At 35.8% G+C, this 16,262-nt stretch overlaps 2 protein-coding genes across 2 annotated transcripts; one reads left to right on the top strand and one right to left on the bottom strand.

The window, feature by feature from the left end:
- The first annotated feature begins 259 nt into the window (after positions 1 to 259).
- On the top strand, positions 260 to 1,007 carry LOC112189422 (chaperone protein dnaJ 20, chloroplastic). The gene has a single exon (XM_024328758.2). It carries the CDS (start codon positions 333 to 335, stop codon positions 840 to 842), a length of 510 nt encoding a protein of 169 aa, XP_024184526.1. The 5' UTR covers positions 260 to 332; the 3' UTR covers positions 843 to 1,007.
- Positions 1,008 to 3,797: 2,790 nt separating this feature from the next.
- LOC112184032 lies at positions 3,798 to 4,819 on the bottom strand (the record flags this gene model as incomplete). Its single annotated transcript, XM_024322331.2, has 2 exons — positions 3,798 to 3,938; positions 4,225 to 4,819. Coding segments are annotated over 2 exons (672 nt in total), but the record flags the coding sequence as incomplete, so codon positions are not given.
- Between the last annotated feature and the right edge of the window lie 11,443 nt (positions 4,820 to 16,262).

Here is a 16,262-nt window from a genome sequence, read left to right on the forward strand (position 1 = left end):
ATTGGATTTGTCAAGTAAAACAAAACTTAATACTCTAAACATTATCGATACGATATATATGGTCAATCAATCAATTGCAATATATATAGGCAGCAACTGCGAGGAAACCACCACACAAAGGCAATGACATAGACTAAATTCCAAAGTCCTTATTCAACGGTCTCAATTAAGAAAAATTTATAGAATTAATTGTAACTTTAATTTTTATATTAGGAGGCAACTCCCTCTCGTTTTGCTTCATATATAAATTACAAGCATGGGCTGTCAACTCTGTCACATACACATCGATCACACAGTATCTCTTTTCTTCTTTCTCTCTTTCACAGACGCAAATGAACATGGAAATCTCCTTCCAAATCATCAATCCTAAGCTAGCAACTATGGTTCCAATGCCATCTAACCAGAAAGCCTATATTTCATGCAGAGCTCATGATGGGTTCGCCATGCACAAAAAGAACAAGGCCAGCAACTTTTATGAGCTGCTTTCACTTGGTTCTGAGAATAACAATAAGGTAGGCTTGCATGAGATAAAGAAAGCCTACAGAAACATGGCCCTTCAGTTCCACCCTGATGTTGTCCCTCCCTCTGCAAAAGAGGAGTCTACAAGACGATTCATCGAGCTTCAACAGGCATATGAAACCCTTTCAGACCCGGTTTCGCGTCAAATATACGATTACCAGTTGTGTTTGGGGAGCTCATCGGTAGGCTTGGGAGTGGAGGGATTATGTATGGATCGGGTGAAGAGATACGTGTTCAGCAAGGAGGTGTGGGAAGAACAACTTCGGGGATTGCATAATAAGTCTCAAACTCGATCGGGGAGGAAAAGCTACAGGCCGATGTAGATTTTGTTTCATTGTTTTATGAGATTCTTTGAATATTGTTTCGATTTATAAAATACAACTTATGGAAGCTACTATTTTTCATCATTTTTCACAATAATACCGTGGAAAAGTGAAAAGTGATCAAACTAATGATAAGGTAATAAATGCAGAGCGTTGTAAACTTAATTAGATAGCCACAATCTTAGGTTCAAATGTTCTCATGGCACCAAAAGACACTTGTGTTAACCACTAACTAGATACATGAATAATTTACTTATTTGTTAAAAAAAAACGCATTATGTACTTTCGTCAAAGTAACTGACAAAGAGCGAATCAAGGAATTGCGATTACAGCTCAATCAGCATTTACTATCATTATTGTAATTGAGATTTCCGTTGTAATTCTCTTCTTATATAAAGGGACTCAAATGAAATGAGTAGACCAATTTCTCATTTTACATTTATACGTTATCAGAACGCTCAAACCCAATAGCCAAGAAAAAAAGAGAAAAAAATCCCTATATTTTTTTTTCTTTTTTCCATCTACACTAGAAGAAAACAAAACCATAAAAAATAAAAATAAATATAAATAAAAAATTTAAAAAAAAAACCAGATCTGTCAAGCCGAGCCGCACTGCATCTTTCCTGATCAAGCCAAGCCGCACGGCGTAGCTCAGAGCTCAAAACCCACCAGATCTGCATCTTTCTCCAAAAAAACATCGCTACGCACGCCTGCATCAACACGCACGTTCGCTAGGATCGTTTTGTTTTTTCGAAACCAAGTATGTTCTCTTTTATTTATTTAATTTCATACTCTGATATATTTAATTATTTATAATTAGAACTTTTTGAGCATGTTTGGTTAGATAATATTGATCTTTTTAAGCATGCCTTGTTATTTTATATATGTTTCGTTATTCGTAAAAATTTGAGCATGCTATATTATTTATATATTTGTGAAATTTGAGCATGTCCTGTAATTTATATAACTATCTCCTATAATTGTTTTTAACGTGAAATTCTAAAGCATGTTTTAGCAAGTTTCACTATTGCTCCACTACACCAATTTTTCAATTAGACGATAGTTTTTCACTGTCGTCTGATAATAGGCGCTGCTGTTGTCTATTTCAATGCCGTCTGATACATGAATCAGACAATACCACAAAACTGTCGTCTAACAAAGTTTACTACAACAGCAGCTACTACACCATCTGTTGTCTGAATACCACGAAGAACAACAGCAATTGGTACCGAAACTCTTGTGCAAAGTAATTTTAGTTGGCAGACCCTGGAAGAATGTTGACGTGTAATGAATATTTAGAGAACATTGATTTATACAAAAACTGTTTTCTGAATGAAGCTTGTAGATCAGCAATGTAATTGAATACCATTGACTGACTTTGAACAAGACAACATGAAAACTATTAAAGCTATTGTGTGTCATTGCTTCAGACAACAATTTTTTGTTTCTTTTTTCTTTATGTTCGTTTGTTAGAAAATGGTTTGCAATTGGTATTGAATTGTCTGAGATAGAAAAGAAGATATACATTCTGTACAATTGAACAACATATCCTTGATTCCAAAAACCATTTCATTCCATCAATAGTATTCATCCTAACATTTACACATGAATTAAGCTTGCCCAAGTGCCTATATCTATTTCATTAGCTTAACAAGCTTTCAAGTTTCATGAGCTTTACATGATAATAAAAAAGAATACAATTTGGTCGATCTCCCAAGATAGTTGTAAGCAAAATCACTGCAAGCTTGAAGCCCATTCCTTTAGTATTGTACCACTAAGATAGTTGTAAGCAAAATCACTGCAAGGAAAGAAAAGTAGATGCAATTAATAAACTGTCAAGGTATTGAGAGCATCGTGATCAAATACTAAAGCTCTTATAAAAAGTAGATTGACACAAGTCAATGAAATAGTTTGCATACACTCGGGACTGATAAACTGGGAAATCGTATATAAAAAAATAACACAAAGCCCTTGATCGTAAAATGCTTATCAATTTGTGCTATGTACTTCAACAAAAAGAAAACAAGTCATCATTGCATTTCATCTGTTAAAGCAGATAAAACAAAAAAAATATGAGTTCGTCCAAGAACAGCAGGAGAGCTTCTCTGGCATTACAACAACTTTTACAGAAGTTATATAGGAATATCATGACCTGCATCGAAGCACATAGTTTACATGCCTGGGCACCATTACTTCTAAATAATAACCCAAGTGACCACTACATAAGGCAGCGATAATAAACATTATGAGTTAAATTTATGAAAAGGAAACCTTGACACATTTGCAATTATTGCTAGTTCACACTACCCAGAAAATTATATTTGTTTATATAAATTAGTTTCGTTACTCATAAAGGTTAACATTTCAGCCAAAAAATCTAGTGGCAGGGTCATGTGCCATATGCAATAGCCTTTAATGCATGAGAACATCTTTTGCCCTCTCCACATTCACATCCAAAGCATACCTTCAATAACAAAATCCACATCCACAAATGCAATTAAGGCAAGAACCCAATTCAGGTTGAAGCAAAGATCATATTAATAAAAACAACACCAAATAAATACAAGTTAATAACATGGGTCATTACCCACAGAAAGATTGAATAACAAATAATCTAATGAACACAAAACAGATAACTATGACTCTGACCAGAAACCAAAACGAGAATAAAAACCTAACCTAAGCTACTCTGATTTAAACAAAATTTTATAGACACGAAGCTGACACACTAAACTGGATACTGGTAAATTTTTAGGGATTTTGGAGATCATTTGCTATGCTAATTAATGAAAAGAAAATAGAGCACAGAAATCTGCGAAAACAGAAACAAAAGAAATAAAGAGGACCATGATTTTTGGGTTTTTTTGTTTTGAGAAAACAATCAAAGATTTTGGTTGCCCTATTGACATTATCTTCATTTTGGTTGCAACCTAAGATTTTTCCAGTATGTGTCCTTTGAAACTTTTCGTAAGCATGAAAATAGTGATGAAGAACAAAGCAAAACTTTGAGGGTCAAGTTTCATACTTGCACCAGAAGGTAGAAAAATATGCCAATGGAGATGCAATACAAGCCGCCAAGATCAGCAAGGAAGCTCACTGCATTTTAAGGTAGAAGAAAAAATTAGATCGTAACATACAAATAAAGAGAGCAATAACATCACATAAATTAAAAACTGAACTTCAACTGAGACATGTGGCAACAAGAAAATCATCTGTTGGCATATTGGGATTAAGGAAAGATTGCAACAGCAGAACAGGAGAAGTAAAGATCAAATAAAAACAAACAGAACCACAAAAATTGCAGGTTACTATGGGTAGAATTAACATAGAACATACTGAAAGGATGGATCTTGTTTACTTGAGGGAAGCACATGTTTCCTACCAGGACCCATAATATTTTGCTTATCTATCTCCATAATGTAGTCAGAGAGGAAGTTGATGTACAATGTGGTGTTAAGTATTCCATCCTTAGGCCTTTGAAGGGATGCTTGGAGCTGACTTGTGTCATTAAAGAATGAACCCAGTACAAACGCATGAAACAAAGGTTGGATGAGCCTTAGATCATGTAGATTATGGTATATCCGCGGAAATAAACTGAGTTTCAATATATTTGTATTACTCCCTCTGAATGTAACTGGTCTATCATCCAAAGTACTTCCAATCTCTAGGGTTCCACTAACAAAACTCAGATGTCTTTTATTAGCATGACTCCTTGCAGTAAGATTTAACTGAAATCCAACAGCAGCAGCAGGATTATCAGGAAGATCAATGAACTGCCAGGAAATATACATATTGTCTTGAATTGGTTGACAACTATTGCACCTAAGAGTTATCCTTGGTCCTCCACTTGTGTTTTGACATGAGTAGTTCCCAAATTTTGACAGAGGAGCCACTCTGTAGTCAATGAAGCCAGGATTTCTAGTAACCAAAGTATCAAGATCACATAAGTTTGAACAGCTCATACTAGAAATAGCAGTTATGCAATCAACCCATCAACAAATGATGCCCAAAAGCAAGACATTCACTCAGATCCAGATACATATATGATTGTCTACACGAGAACAACTCAAACCCAGATAAATATAGCCTGTTGCGAATCAAAGTTCAAAGTTCAAACACTATTTTCAAGATTTATAATGGAATCAATTGGAATCATACCTTCAAATGGCCTGCTGCGAATCGAACTCCAATACCTTCAAATTGACTGCTACGAATCGAAATCGAACTCCTAACTCGAACTCTAGGTTAGGGATCGAATTTGCTATCTTTTGGAAGAGAGAGGGCTGAAATCAGCTCTCCAACAATTGAACACTCTGGGGTCGCGACCTAGAAATGCTTTAAACCCGATCCATTTCAAAACGACGTCATAATTTGAGTAGAGGAGTAGATCCAAGGGTGGTGTCGTGAATTGGTGGCCAAAAATGGTGGTCTCCAACGATGGCACAGAGAAGTGGAAGGGAAAGAGAATAGAAGGTAAGAGGAGAGGGGAGAGAGAGGCGTGTGCGGCCCGAGAGAGGAAGAAGGAGAAAAGGAGGAAATGCTAGGGTTCCCTTTCCTTTATATACTACTCTAACATTTCACCAAAATTTGGTCGAACGGAGGGAAGTGAATTTTGAAATTTTAACCAAGCCTTAAAAGCCAATTCTAGGGCGCCAGCATATTGAACCCTAAAACTCAAACAACATCAACTCAAGTACATTGTCTGAAAGAGAGTAGCACAATAGAAACCTAAAAACTGTTGTGTGAATAAGAACAATCAGACAACATCTTTCAGCAGGCATTGACTTAAAAGATATCAGACAACAAACACCTAAAATAAAATAAAATAGTTGTGTGACTGAAAATAATCAGACAACAGCAAAAATAAACCATTGTATAATGAATCTTGGACAACATCACATAATAACTATTGTCTGAATTGACTCATTCAGACAACATCAAAAAAATCAACCATTGTCTGAAATGCTTTTGCACAAGAGCCAAGAAAAAACTATTGTTGGATTCAAAAACTTAGACGACAGAATATTTCTTGCTGTCGTCTGATTATTTCATACGACAGTTAAAATGTTTGCTGTCGTCTGATATGTATTGTCTGATTCAGAAATTGGTGTAGTGCTCACTGCCATATATAATTGTGATTTTTATATGCTATGTTTTATTCATTATTAAACATGCTATGGTTATTCCTTATTTAGTATGCTATATATAAATTGAGTTTTTCCATGATAATGAAAATTCATGCGCATTATAAATACATAATTACACTGATAAAACATTTTCACGTAGCATCGAAAAAAAAAATATGACCATTACGAATCTTGGTCTTGAAATCTAATTTATATTCTTGGAAAATAATTCAGGTGGCTGTCTTTATGACTGCGTAATTTATATATCTTCTCTCTTGTTTATGTAGATGGTTGATCCAACTCGACCTGAATTTGACATTTTGGACTCAGAAGGATTTGAGTACCATTGTTGGGTTTCTAATGTGAAAACCACCTTTGTGGCAAAAGACTACATTGCCACCATCACCGACCCCAAAGACGATGTACCGTCTAACAAGGTGAAAGCAAGTGCCTTAATATTTCTAAGGCGACATATCGATCATAGCCTACGCTGGGAGTACCTTCAGTTGAAGACTCCCAAAGAATTGTGGGATGCCCTTAAGGGACGTTTTGGGAACATTTATGACACTTTGCTCCCAAAACTGACCATTCAGTGGAATGAAATCCTCTTGCTTGACTACAAAAGGGTCAATGAATTCAACAAGGACATGTTGCGCCTAAAGGCACGTCTCAATTTCTGTGGAAGGGAACTCACAAAAGATGATATGATCCAGAAGACTTTTTTCACTTTTCCTACTTCAGCACTTATACTAGCGAACCAGTATAGGCTAGAGTATGACAATAAAAGAATCACAACCTTCAATAAGCTGATCAACATACTGCAAGTGGCTAAGAGGCATAATGAGCTTCTTTTGAACAAAAATGCCAGGCCCGTTGGGACAAAGCAAATTTCTGAGGCTAATTGTGGCAAAGTACGTGAAAGGTGGAAAGAACCCCAATGCAAAGGGGGTTGGACGTGCTGATCTCTACCCAGGTAGCAACAATGCACCACATGGAAAGGGACATGAGGGTCGTGGTATGGGCCGTAGAGGCCCTCCCAATGTATGGTGCAGAGATGATGGTGCTGACCCTAGTGGTCATGGAAACAAGGTGCAAAAGGCACCTAAGAACCCTTCAGTCAAAAAGGAAAGAGTTGGCAATGAACCATGCTATAGGTGTGGAGTTTTGGGCATTGGTACAAGAACTACCAAGCAAGCAACAGAGTAGCAGCTACTTACAAGAGGTATAAGGAGTCTAACAAACAAGAGGCTCACTATACGGAAGAAGAAGGCCATGACCCAGACGTCAACTTTACAATTGCTGACTTCAATGGCAACAAGAAACTTGCTCAGTCAATGGATGCTCTAGATTTTGATTGATCTGCTGTATTTTATTGAGTTAATTTGATTCAAGTCCTTTTTGTTATATAAAAATTAGATTTAGTCCGCGCATATTTTTTTTTTAATTGCGGTCCATTTGCTTTTTTTAATAGTCCATTTTTCCCTTAGAACCAAATAAGGTAAATAATTTCAAATTCACTAATTAGATCACAATTTTAGCTCAATTTTAAATTTAAATTCAAATTCCAAAATTTACAATTCATCAATAAATAATTTTCAGACAAAGAAGACTAAATGCATTCATATAAACTCAATATACCTAAGATGTAGGTCTAATACTTATATACCTACATTATAGAATGAAAAACATTAGAACAAAAATTCAAACATTATTGCTTCATTTGTATCTATATAGTAGGTATTTAAAGTTGTATCGTAGAGATTTAATCTACCTAGACATGCGAAGCAGGAAAAAAAAAACATAGAATATATTCCCAATCTAATCAAAAGGTACAAATATGTATATATAGAACTTATAGCTAATTAAAAGATAAACTGTATGAAAGAGAAAATGTGAAATAATGAGAGAACCTTAGATACAGATATATAGAGAAACTTGTTTTTTTAAAAAAAACTTGTGAAATCTTACCTATAAAAAAGGCATGTAAATGTGAAATAAAAATGTCTAATCAAATTCTAGGACAAATCTTACCTCTAACACCATAATCAATTCTATATTAAAGGTAAGCAAAAACTTCTTACCAAATCTATAGTAAAGGTAGCTGCGAATTGAAGATGTTATGTTAGTAAGACCTAAAAATGATCTAAGAAGGGAGAAGCCACACAAAAAAAATACTAATGTGAAAGAAAAAGCTAGAAATAAATAGAGAAATGAGAAGTATGTGTTGGAAATAGGATATGCATGGAACAAGAAGAGGGAAAAAACGATGATTCGGTAGAAAAAAGGATGAAGAAGAAGAAGAAGAAGACAATGTGTGATAGGCAAGATCAAGGAAGAATAATATCTTAATATATATATATATATTCATCTTTTGAATTCAATCAAGAAACTAATAAATATAAATTAAAGTCAACACATTAAATTTGCTAATTTTACATTAACAAGATTGCAATAATTTAGGATTCCCATTAATATATTGGTTTTTACTGTTTATTGTGCAAAATATATTAAATAAGGGTATGTTAGGAATGAAAAATTTAGGTGTTGAGTCAGCAAGATAAAAAATGAAATAAATCTAATGTGGTAGCTGAGTCATAGGACCGCGATTAATAAAAAAATTCATCCGGACTGCATCTAATATGGGCTGTGAGTTTTAGACTTAGATCTAATTAACTCTATTTTATTTTCCAAAGACAGTTGTAAAGGCATAATACCTCATTTTTAATTAGACTATTGCTTGGTCTTAAAGTTTATTTCAATAATGGTTTGATGAATTTTATTTCTGAATAAGACCTTGAGTTGATTATCGTTGGCTTATTAATAAATTTCATATTTTATTCTGAAGCGTTGAATTTATTCGATTTTATTTACTACACATATTTACATGGTTCAAAATAGCACTATAAAGATGTAAAGCAATACATCTAGAGAAAAAAATTATTAGAATGAAAAGATTATCATTCTACCTAGAATAGAAATACTCTAAAGAATATGAGATATATTTTTCAAATTAAGTAATAATACCTCCTATTTACTTGTAGGAATGAATCGAGGAGAACTTGAGTGCTTAGTTGATAGTGGGACTTCCCACACCATATTAAGGAATAGGCAATTATTCATTGAATTAATAGCCTATAATTCCTCTGTGACTATGATAATTGGATCATCACAAGTAATAAAAGGGCGAAGAACTGCCAAATTTTTGCTGCCTAATGGCACAATGTTTAAAGTCACAGATGCTCTGTATGCACCAAGAGCTAATCGAACCTTGTTAAGTTTCAAAGATATTCGTGCCAACGGTTATCATATAGAAAAACACTGTGAGAATGGAACCGAATACCTTTATAGTAGCTCTAATGAATGTGGAAGGAAATGCATTTTAGATAAACTAATGAGCTAATCTAGTGGATTGTACCTCATTACTGTCCGAATTATTGAATCCTATGTTGTCACCAACAATGAAATGTGGGACATTGACTCATACAGGCTTTGGCATGACCGCCTAGGGCACCCGGGTCATGACTTAATGATCCATATTTTAAAAAACTCACACGTACGGACATCCCTTCTTTCGAGTGAAAAATAAAATGGGACAAAAATCCGCCAAACTGCTAGGTGTCGGTCCTAGTACTAGTCAAATACAGCCATTGCCTACTGAAGTACAAGAAGCACTACCTCCTTCCTATTATGCCGCATTGACTAGTTCAAAGGAACATCACTCTTTTTGCAAAGCCTGGTCTTTAGGAAAAACAGGATCCAAACCTTCCTATGCTAAGACACAAAACAAAATATTCCATTCTTACAAAGGATACAAGGAGATATCTGTGGACCTATCCATCCAGAATGCGGACCATTCAAGTACTTTATGGTTCTGTGGATGCTTCGACAAGCTGGTCACATGTCGCTTTATTGTCCACAAGAAATGCTGCATTTGCAAAACTCCTAGCACAGATTATACGTTTAAGGGCTCACCACCCTGATGACCCCATCAAGTCCATAAGGCTTGATAACGTTGGAGAGTTTGCATCAAAAGCATTTGAGGATTATTGCATGTCTATTGAGATCGATGTAGAGCATCTTGTACCCCATGTGAATACACAAAATGGTCTTGCAGAAGCCACCATCAAAATGCTACAGATGGTGGCTAGGGCACTTGTTATGTGCACCAACCTGCCTATATCTGCCTGGGGTTAAACAATATTGCATGTAGCTTTACTTATTCGTTTCAGACCCACTGCTGACAGGACCCGCCCAGGATTTCACCTTGAAATCAGAAGTGGCCTTGTGGGGCCCACCTTAGAAGAAATCTTACCAAAAATTTGGCGGAACTTCCTCTAAAAGTGGACTACCCAAAACCTGTAGAAAGACATTTACACTTCTAAAATAATCCACCCTTATTTGTCTAGAGCCACCCTGCTCCCTAAATCACAACATCTCCTATTTCACAAAACAATTCCGATACTTAAGAATATTAATCTCATGGGTTATCAGAGTAATCTAATGCACAGGGTGTGCAAGAGGATAGAATACAAGATAAAGGACCGAAACTTTTATAATGTGGAAGCTATGACAGCTATGCCTCAACCTCATGTACGCTCGACCTCAAGCTAATTTGGCCTGCAAACTGGACATTTGAAACCGAAGGGCCCAGGGGAAAAGCATCTAAAATCCGTTAAAGTGAGTAGACGAAAAATAATTAATCTCGAAGGAAAACAATTATAAGATTAGTGCCTTTCCAAATTATTCTCTTAAAAACCTCGCATGCAGTAAAATCTTAAAAATACTCTTAATCCTTCTCTTTACTGAAATATCAAACACGTATTAACAAACCTTTCAAAAGCCATCTCAAAGTCTCTTTAAAACCTCATATCTCAAAAATAGGCGATGACTTGAGGGAATTGCCGACTAGTCATCTCATGCCACCTGGGGGGGGGGACTACCGACCAGGGATGCATCGGAGGAGACTGCCGACCAGACGAGGAGGTGATGGTTAGAGGGGACTGCTGACTAACCATAGATAGCTAGAGGGAACTGCCGACCAAATGACGCAACGGAGGGGACTGCCGACCAGAATATTGTTTGGAGGGGACTGCCGACCATACTATTACCTGGAGGGGACTGCCGACTAGGTAATGCATGCATGCGCTAACTTATTTACCTCCTCAATAAACTGGAATCAATCTCTTTAAAATAATTGCTTTCGAAAAGAAACCCGATCTTAATTCAATAAATCACCGAAAGCATAACTCAAGAATATCTCGATAACTCAAAGCTCATAAGACTCAATATCTCAATAAATCCTCGAAAGCATAAATCAAATACTCAATAAATCAATAGATGCTTCCGGAAAGAAACTCTCAATATAACTTCGAAGCTGATAAATTCGGATCTCATAACTCAAGAAATCTCGATAATATAATCATGCTCAAATACTTGATAATCATTCGTACTCTTATATCAACATGTAAATCGATACTCGAAATCAATAATTCTCATAATATTTTCTTAATCAATCACTTCTCGAAAATCATTTCCCAACTCAATCACTCATAGATAACTATCTCGAAAATCTACTAAAAGCCATCGGAAAGGAATTTCAATACTAACCTCGTAATTCATAGATTGAAATGCTCACTTTACGGATTGAAACAATCTGGGCGGATGTGGTATACCCGTCTAAGTGACTACTTGATTAGGAAGGAATATAAGAATGATCCGAATGAATTATTGATGCGGCTGAAATAGCCTCACAATTTGACCCTGTAAAATGTTGTTGTCAGTATAGGATAAGCAGGGATCGTTCAATCCGGGGATTGTAGGGTACACCTACACAAAAAGGTCAATTAACAAATAAAAGAATAAAATGGGGGGTTTTGAAAGTTGGTTCCAAATCTACTCAAAATAAAAACAAAACAACTAAAAGTATCTACAATGATCGACTTCTTCACACTCAAATCAGAATTTTCAAACCATGTCAACATGCATTGAATTGTTTCAATCTATACAACCTAAAATCATGCCAACACTAAATATCATAAATGAATTCGAAGTACAAGTCTGAAGAGATCGAGTACCACTTTAATTCTTCTTTTTAATCTCCTGAGTTAGGAAAAGTCCTTAACTTAAAATATTTCATATAAAACATCACGTTAATACTAAAGAGCATCCGTCAACGTTAAATATGAATCATTAAGTGCAATTAGAATTCTGAATTCAAACATGTATGCATCCATAAGAAGTTACAAACGCACAAACATGTAGCATATAATCTTGACCATTGTACATAGCCTTTACCACTTCAATTTATGCCCCAAAATGATTAGGTAAATTAGAACACAAATTTGGCTTTATTAACCTGCAGATTAACATCATTATTCAACCAAAATCATATGCTTAAAGATATAAAAGGATGGCACAAAATCAGATTATAAAGAGATATCATAAACAACTCAAGAACATAAAGAAATGAATCTAAAAATTACTAACATAAACTCATTCTCAACAAAAATCCAACTCCAATAACAAAGTTCATAAATGAAATCTGAAATTCAATTCTAAAGAGTATGTGTTAATGCTCAAGTCCGGCGGTACCCGACTCCTTGCTTAACGCGGGTCCGGTGGGCGGACCGCTACTCCTAGGATTAGGTGATTCTTGTTAGCTGCAACACGATAGACAGGGCGTCAGAGGGAGACCGCGTTGGGCAGTCTTCACTTCTCCGATGCCTAAGTCAGTCACTGTATATGCGCAGCATAACAATAAATGAGGAGAGAGGAGAGAACCTTTTATAGGTGAGGAAGAGGTTGATCTTCTTCTTGTTTCCGATGTGGGACTGATGTGCTTCGATTCCCAGCGTCAGGAGCTTCTGATGCTATCTTGACGCGGCGCGTGGCGGCACGTCAGTGGTGATCTGGGGGAGATCTGAGGCTCGAGCGGTAGCTCGCCTGGCCGTGACTTCGCAGGTCATCCCCTTGGTGAGAGTCAGTACCTCTGGCGGTACAATGAGAGTGGCTCATTATAGCTAATTATGCTCGTTCTAGCACATGTAGGTACAGTATGAAAACAGAAATAAGGGCCATGGATTATACTTTTTGATTTTCAAGTAAACTTGGAGAACGTCAAGAGAACACAGGGCTAGGCCTTCAAGAACACGAACAGCCTTGGAGAAGTCCTAAAGCTCTTCACGACAAGAGGCTTTTTCTGAATTTTGGAGAGGGTTTTGGAGAGAAGAGAGTTAGGCTAATGAACTGAATTTTGCTTGAAGAAGTGTTGATTTTGGCTTCAAGAATTGCTGCTATTTATAGTGGAATCCTCCTCTCTTGTGATGCAATCATGGCCAATCATCTAGAGGTGATTTCTCCTCCAAATTTCCTTGATTTGCTCATGACAAAGTCTTGATTTTTCTGATCTCTTTTCCCCTTAATATGCTCATTCTCTTTCCCCTGAATAGTGACCAGATACATCCCTTATTCTTCTCCTTTAAATTGCACTAATTTCTTCATCCAATTGTGCACATAATGAACTCCTATAATCAAGAAAATCAGAAATTAATTAGTGTCTATAATAAATAGAAAATAAGATAATTAAGATAATTAGGATAAATATTGAATATAACGCTCCCCTTTTATCTCCATGAAATAAGAAGAATTTATGTGAATAAAACTCCTTGAATTCCTCCTTATTTTTGTGCTTCATCTTATCTTTCATACTTCCTTGATTTCATCACTCAAGAGTTCTCAATGGGATGGACTCTCTTTAAAACACGAAAATCAGCTTTGGAAAGTTCAAATGAAGAAAGTTTCGCTAAAACAAAATAGGAAATATTTCCTAAAATGAAAGAGGAAAGTTTCTAAAATGACTTATCCTTCATTTACACTCATTTATGTTCTTTTTCACCTCTTTTCTCTATTCTCGACCTTGAAGTACCTAAAAATAGAAACTATGTTATAGTTAGTAATTTTAAGAGAATAACTTAGCCAAATGAGGGAAAATACATATTAAAAATGTCACACTTTGTGCTCCTATCAATTATGCCCCTGCGTATTCATAAAGAAAGTTTCGGATTTGCAATTGTAGCTGTATATGTCGATGATATGAACATAATAGGTACTCTTGATGAAATAAGAGAAACCACGAGCTACTTGAAATCTGAATTTGAGATTAAGGATCTTGGGAAAACTCAATTCTGTCTAGGCCTAGAACTAAAACACTGATTTTGTGGAATACTAATCCACCAGTCTTTTTATGTCCAAAAGATACTTAGGCTATTTAACATAGACAAAGCACATCCTGCTAGCACTCCTATGATCGGTCAAAGTTTGGATGCAAGGAAAGATCCATTTTGTCCAAAGGAAGATGAAGAAGAGGTGTTGGGAGTTGAAATTCCCTATCTAAGTGTAATAGGCACATTATTGTACTTAGCCCAGTGCACTCGACCAGACATTGCATTCTCAGTGAACTTGTTAGCTAGATTTAGCTTAGCGCCAACGCATCGTCACTGAAATGGTATCAAGAATATTTTCCGCTACCTAAATGAACCATTGACTTGGGATTGTTCTTTCCCTACAGAGAGACAAGAAGGACCGCAGATGAACTGCAATCCCTAAAGAAAGTGTTTATGGCGAAAGCGCCACCCACTACACCGAAACCCCAAATAATATTTTGGTTGGTTTTGCTGATGTTGGGTACTTCTCTAACCCACACAAAGGTCGTTCCCAAATTGGTTATGTATTTACCATTGGCAACACAGCGATATCTTGGAGATTAGCCAAGCAAACCCTTATGGCTACCACCTCGAACACTCTGAGATCATTGCTCTACATGAGGCGATTCGTGAGTGTATATGGTTAAGAGCTATCATTACACATATTCGAGAAACTAGTGATTTGAGTTCTACCACTAAAGAGCCTACTTGCATTTATGAAGATAATGCAGCTTGCATCGAGCATATGAAGCTAGGTTATATTAAAGGTGATAATACAAAACACATATCGCCAAAGTTTTTTTCCAATCAGCAACAACAGGTTCTCCTCAAGATTCAAGTAAATCAAGTAAGGTCTGAGGAGAATGTGGCAGATTTGTTTACCAAATCATTGCCTAAGGTCATATTTGAGAGACATGTGAAAATCATAGGAATGTGAAGACTTTCCAAGCTCCCTTGATTAATGTAAGGATCAAGGGGAGGTGTAGACATCAGGGGGAGTCTAACACACATGTATCATCAAATGTGTAATAGGTCCGTTGTGCTCTTTTCCTTCAACCAAGGTGTTTTTGTCTTTCCCACAAGGTTTTTGTTTTTACTTGGTAAGGTTTTTAGGCAATAATTCATGCCTCATTTCATCTTTGACTTGGCACAAGGGGGGATGTTAAAGGAAAAACACATTATGTGCCTTCGTCAAAGTAACTGATGAAGAGGGAATTAAGGAATTGCGATTACAGCTCAATCATCATTTACTATCATTATTGTAATTGATATTTCCGTTGTAATTCTCTCCCTATATAAAGGAACTATCAAATGAAATGAGTAGACCAATTCCCATTTTACATTTACATTATTTTATTTTTTAAAGGAAAAGGTTTAAAAAAGGTAACATATATTAGATATGACTGAAGAGCATCTTGACTATCGATCAAAGGGAGCTATGGCCCAGTTCATCTGGTCTAGTGACATAGTCTCCCATTTGTAAGTGGAAGGTTGTGAGTTCGACTCACGAATGACTAGTTGGAGATTTTGAGTTTTTAATCTGAAAAAAAAAAAAAAAAAAAAAAAAAAAAAAAAAAAAAAGAGCATTTTGACTATGTGAGGGAGCTATAGCTATAATTAACCTAGAAGATTATTTAAACGATAATGTAAGGCAGAACAAGCCTGTGTTGTTAGATATCCTAGTGAACAAGACATTGTATAAAGTTGAATATTGTAGATATATGTATGACTGATTTTTGAGTTCAATCATTGAATAAGTATAGAGACCATATTAAATCATATTTGGTCCGACTTATAATATGTTAAAATTATGAAATTTAAACAAATGCATTTATAAGGTATTATCTGATGTTTAGTTTGAAAATACAGTTAACATATGATGACAGTTTCTTAAGGAAAGAAACTGATGTGAATGACATATATGCGTGTCAGATTTGGTCTCTACTGATACACGTGTTGTTTTCTCATTTTGAAATAGTCTTATCAACAGAAAGAGAAAAATAAAGGTGGAATCAGGAAAAGAACCAAATGGACAACTCGAGTGGTCCAAGTAAGATTTTTGTTCACTTTCCTAGAATGTTTTACACAAAAAG

This window comes from Rosa chinensis, chromosome 2 (genome assembly GCF_002994745.2).
Source record: "Rosa chinensis cultivar Old Blush chromosome 2, RchiOBHm-V2, whole genome shotgun sequence".
NCBI classification, from domain to species: domain Eukaryota; kingdom Viridiplantae; phylum Streptophyta; class Magnoliopsida; order Rosales; family Rosaceae; genus Rosa; species Rosa chinensis.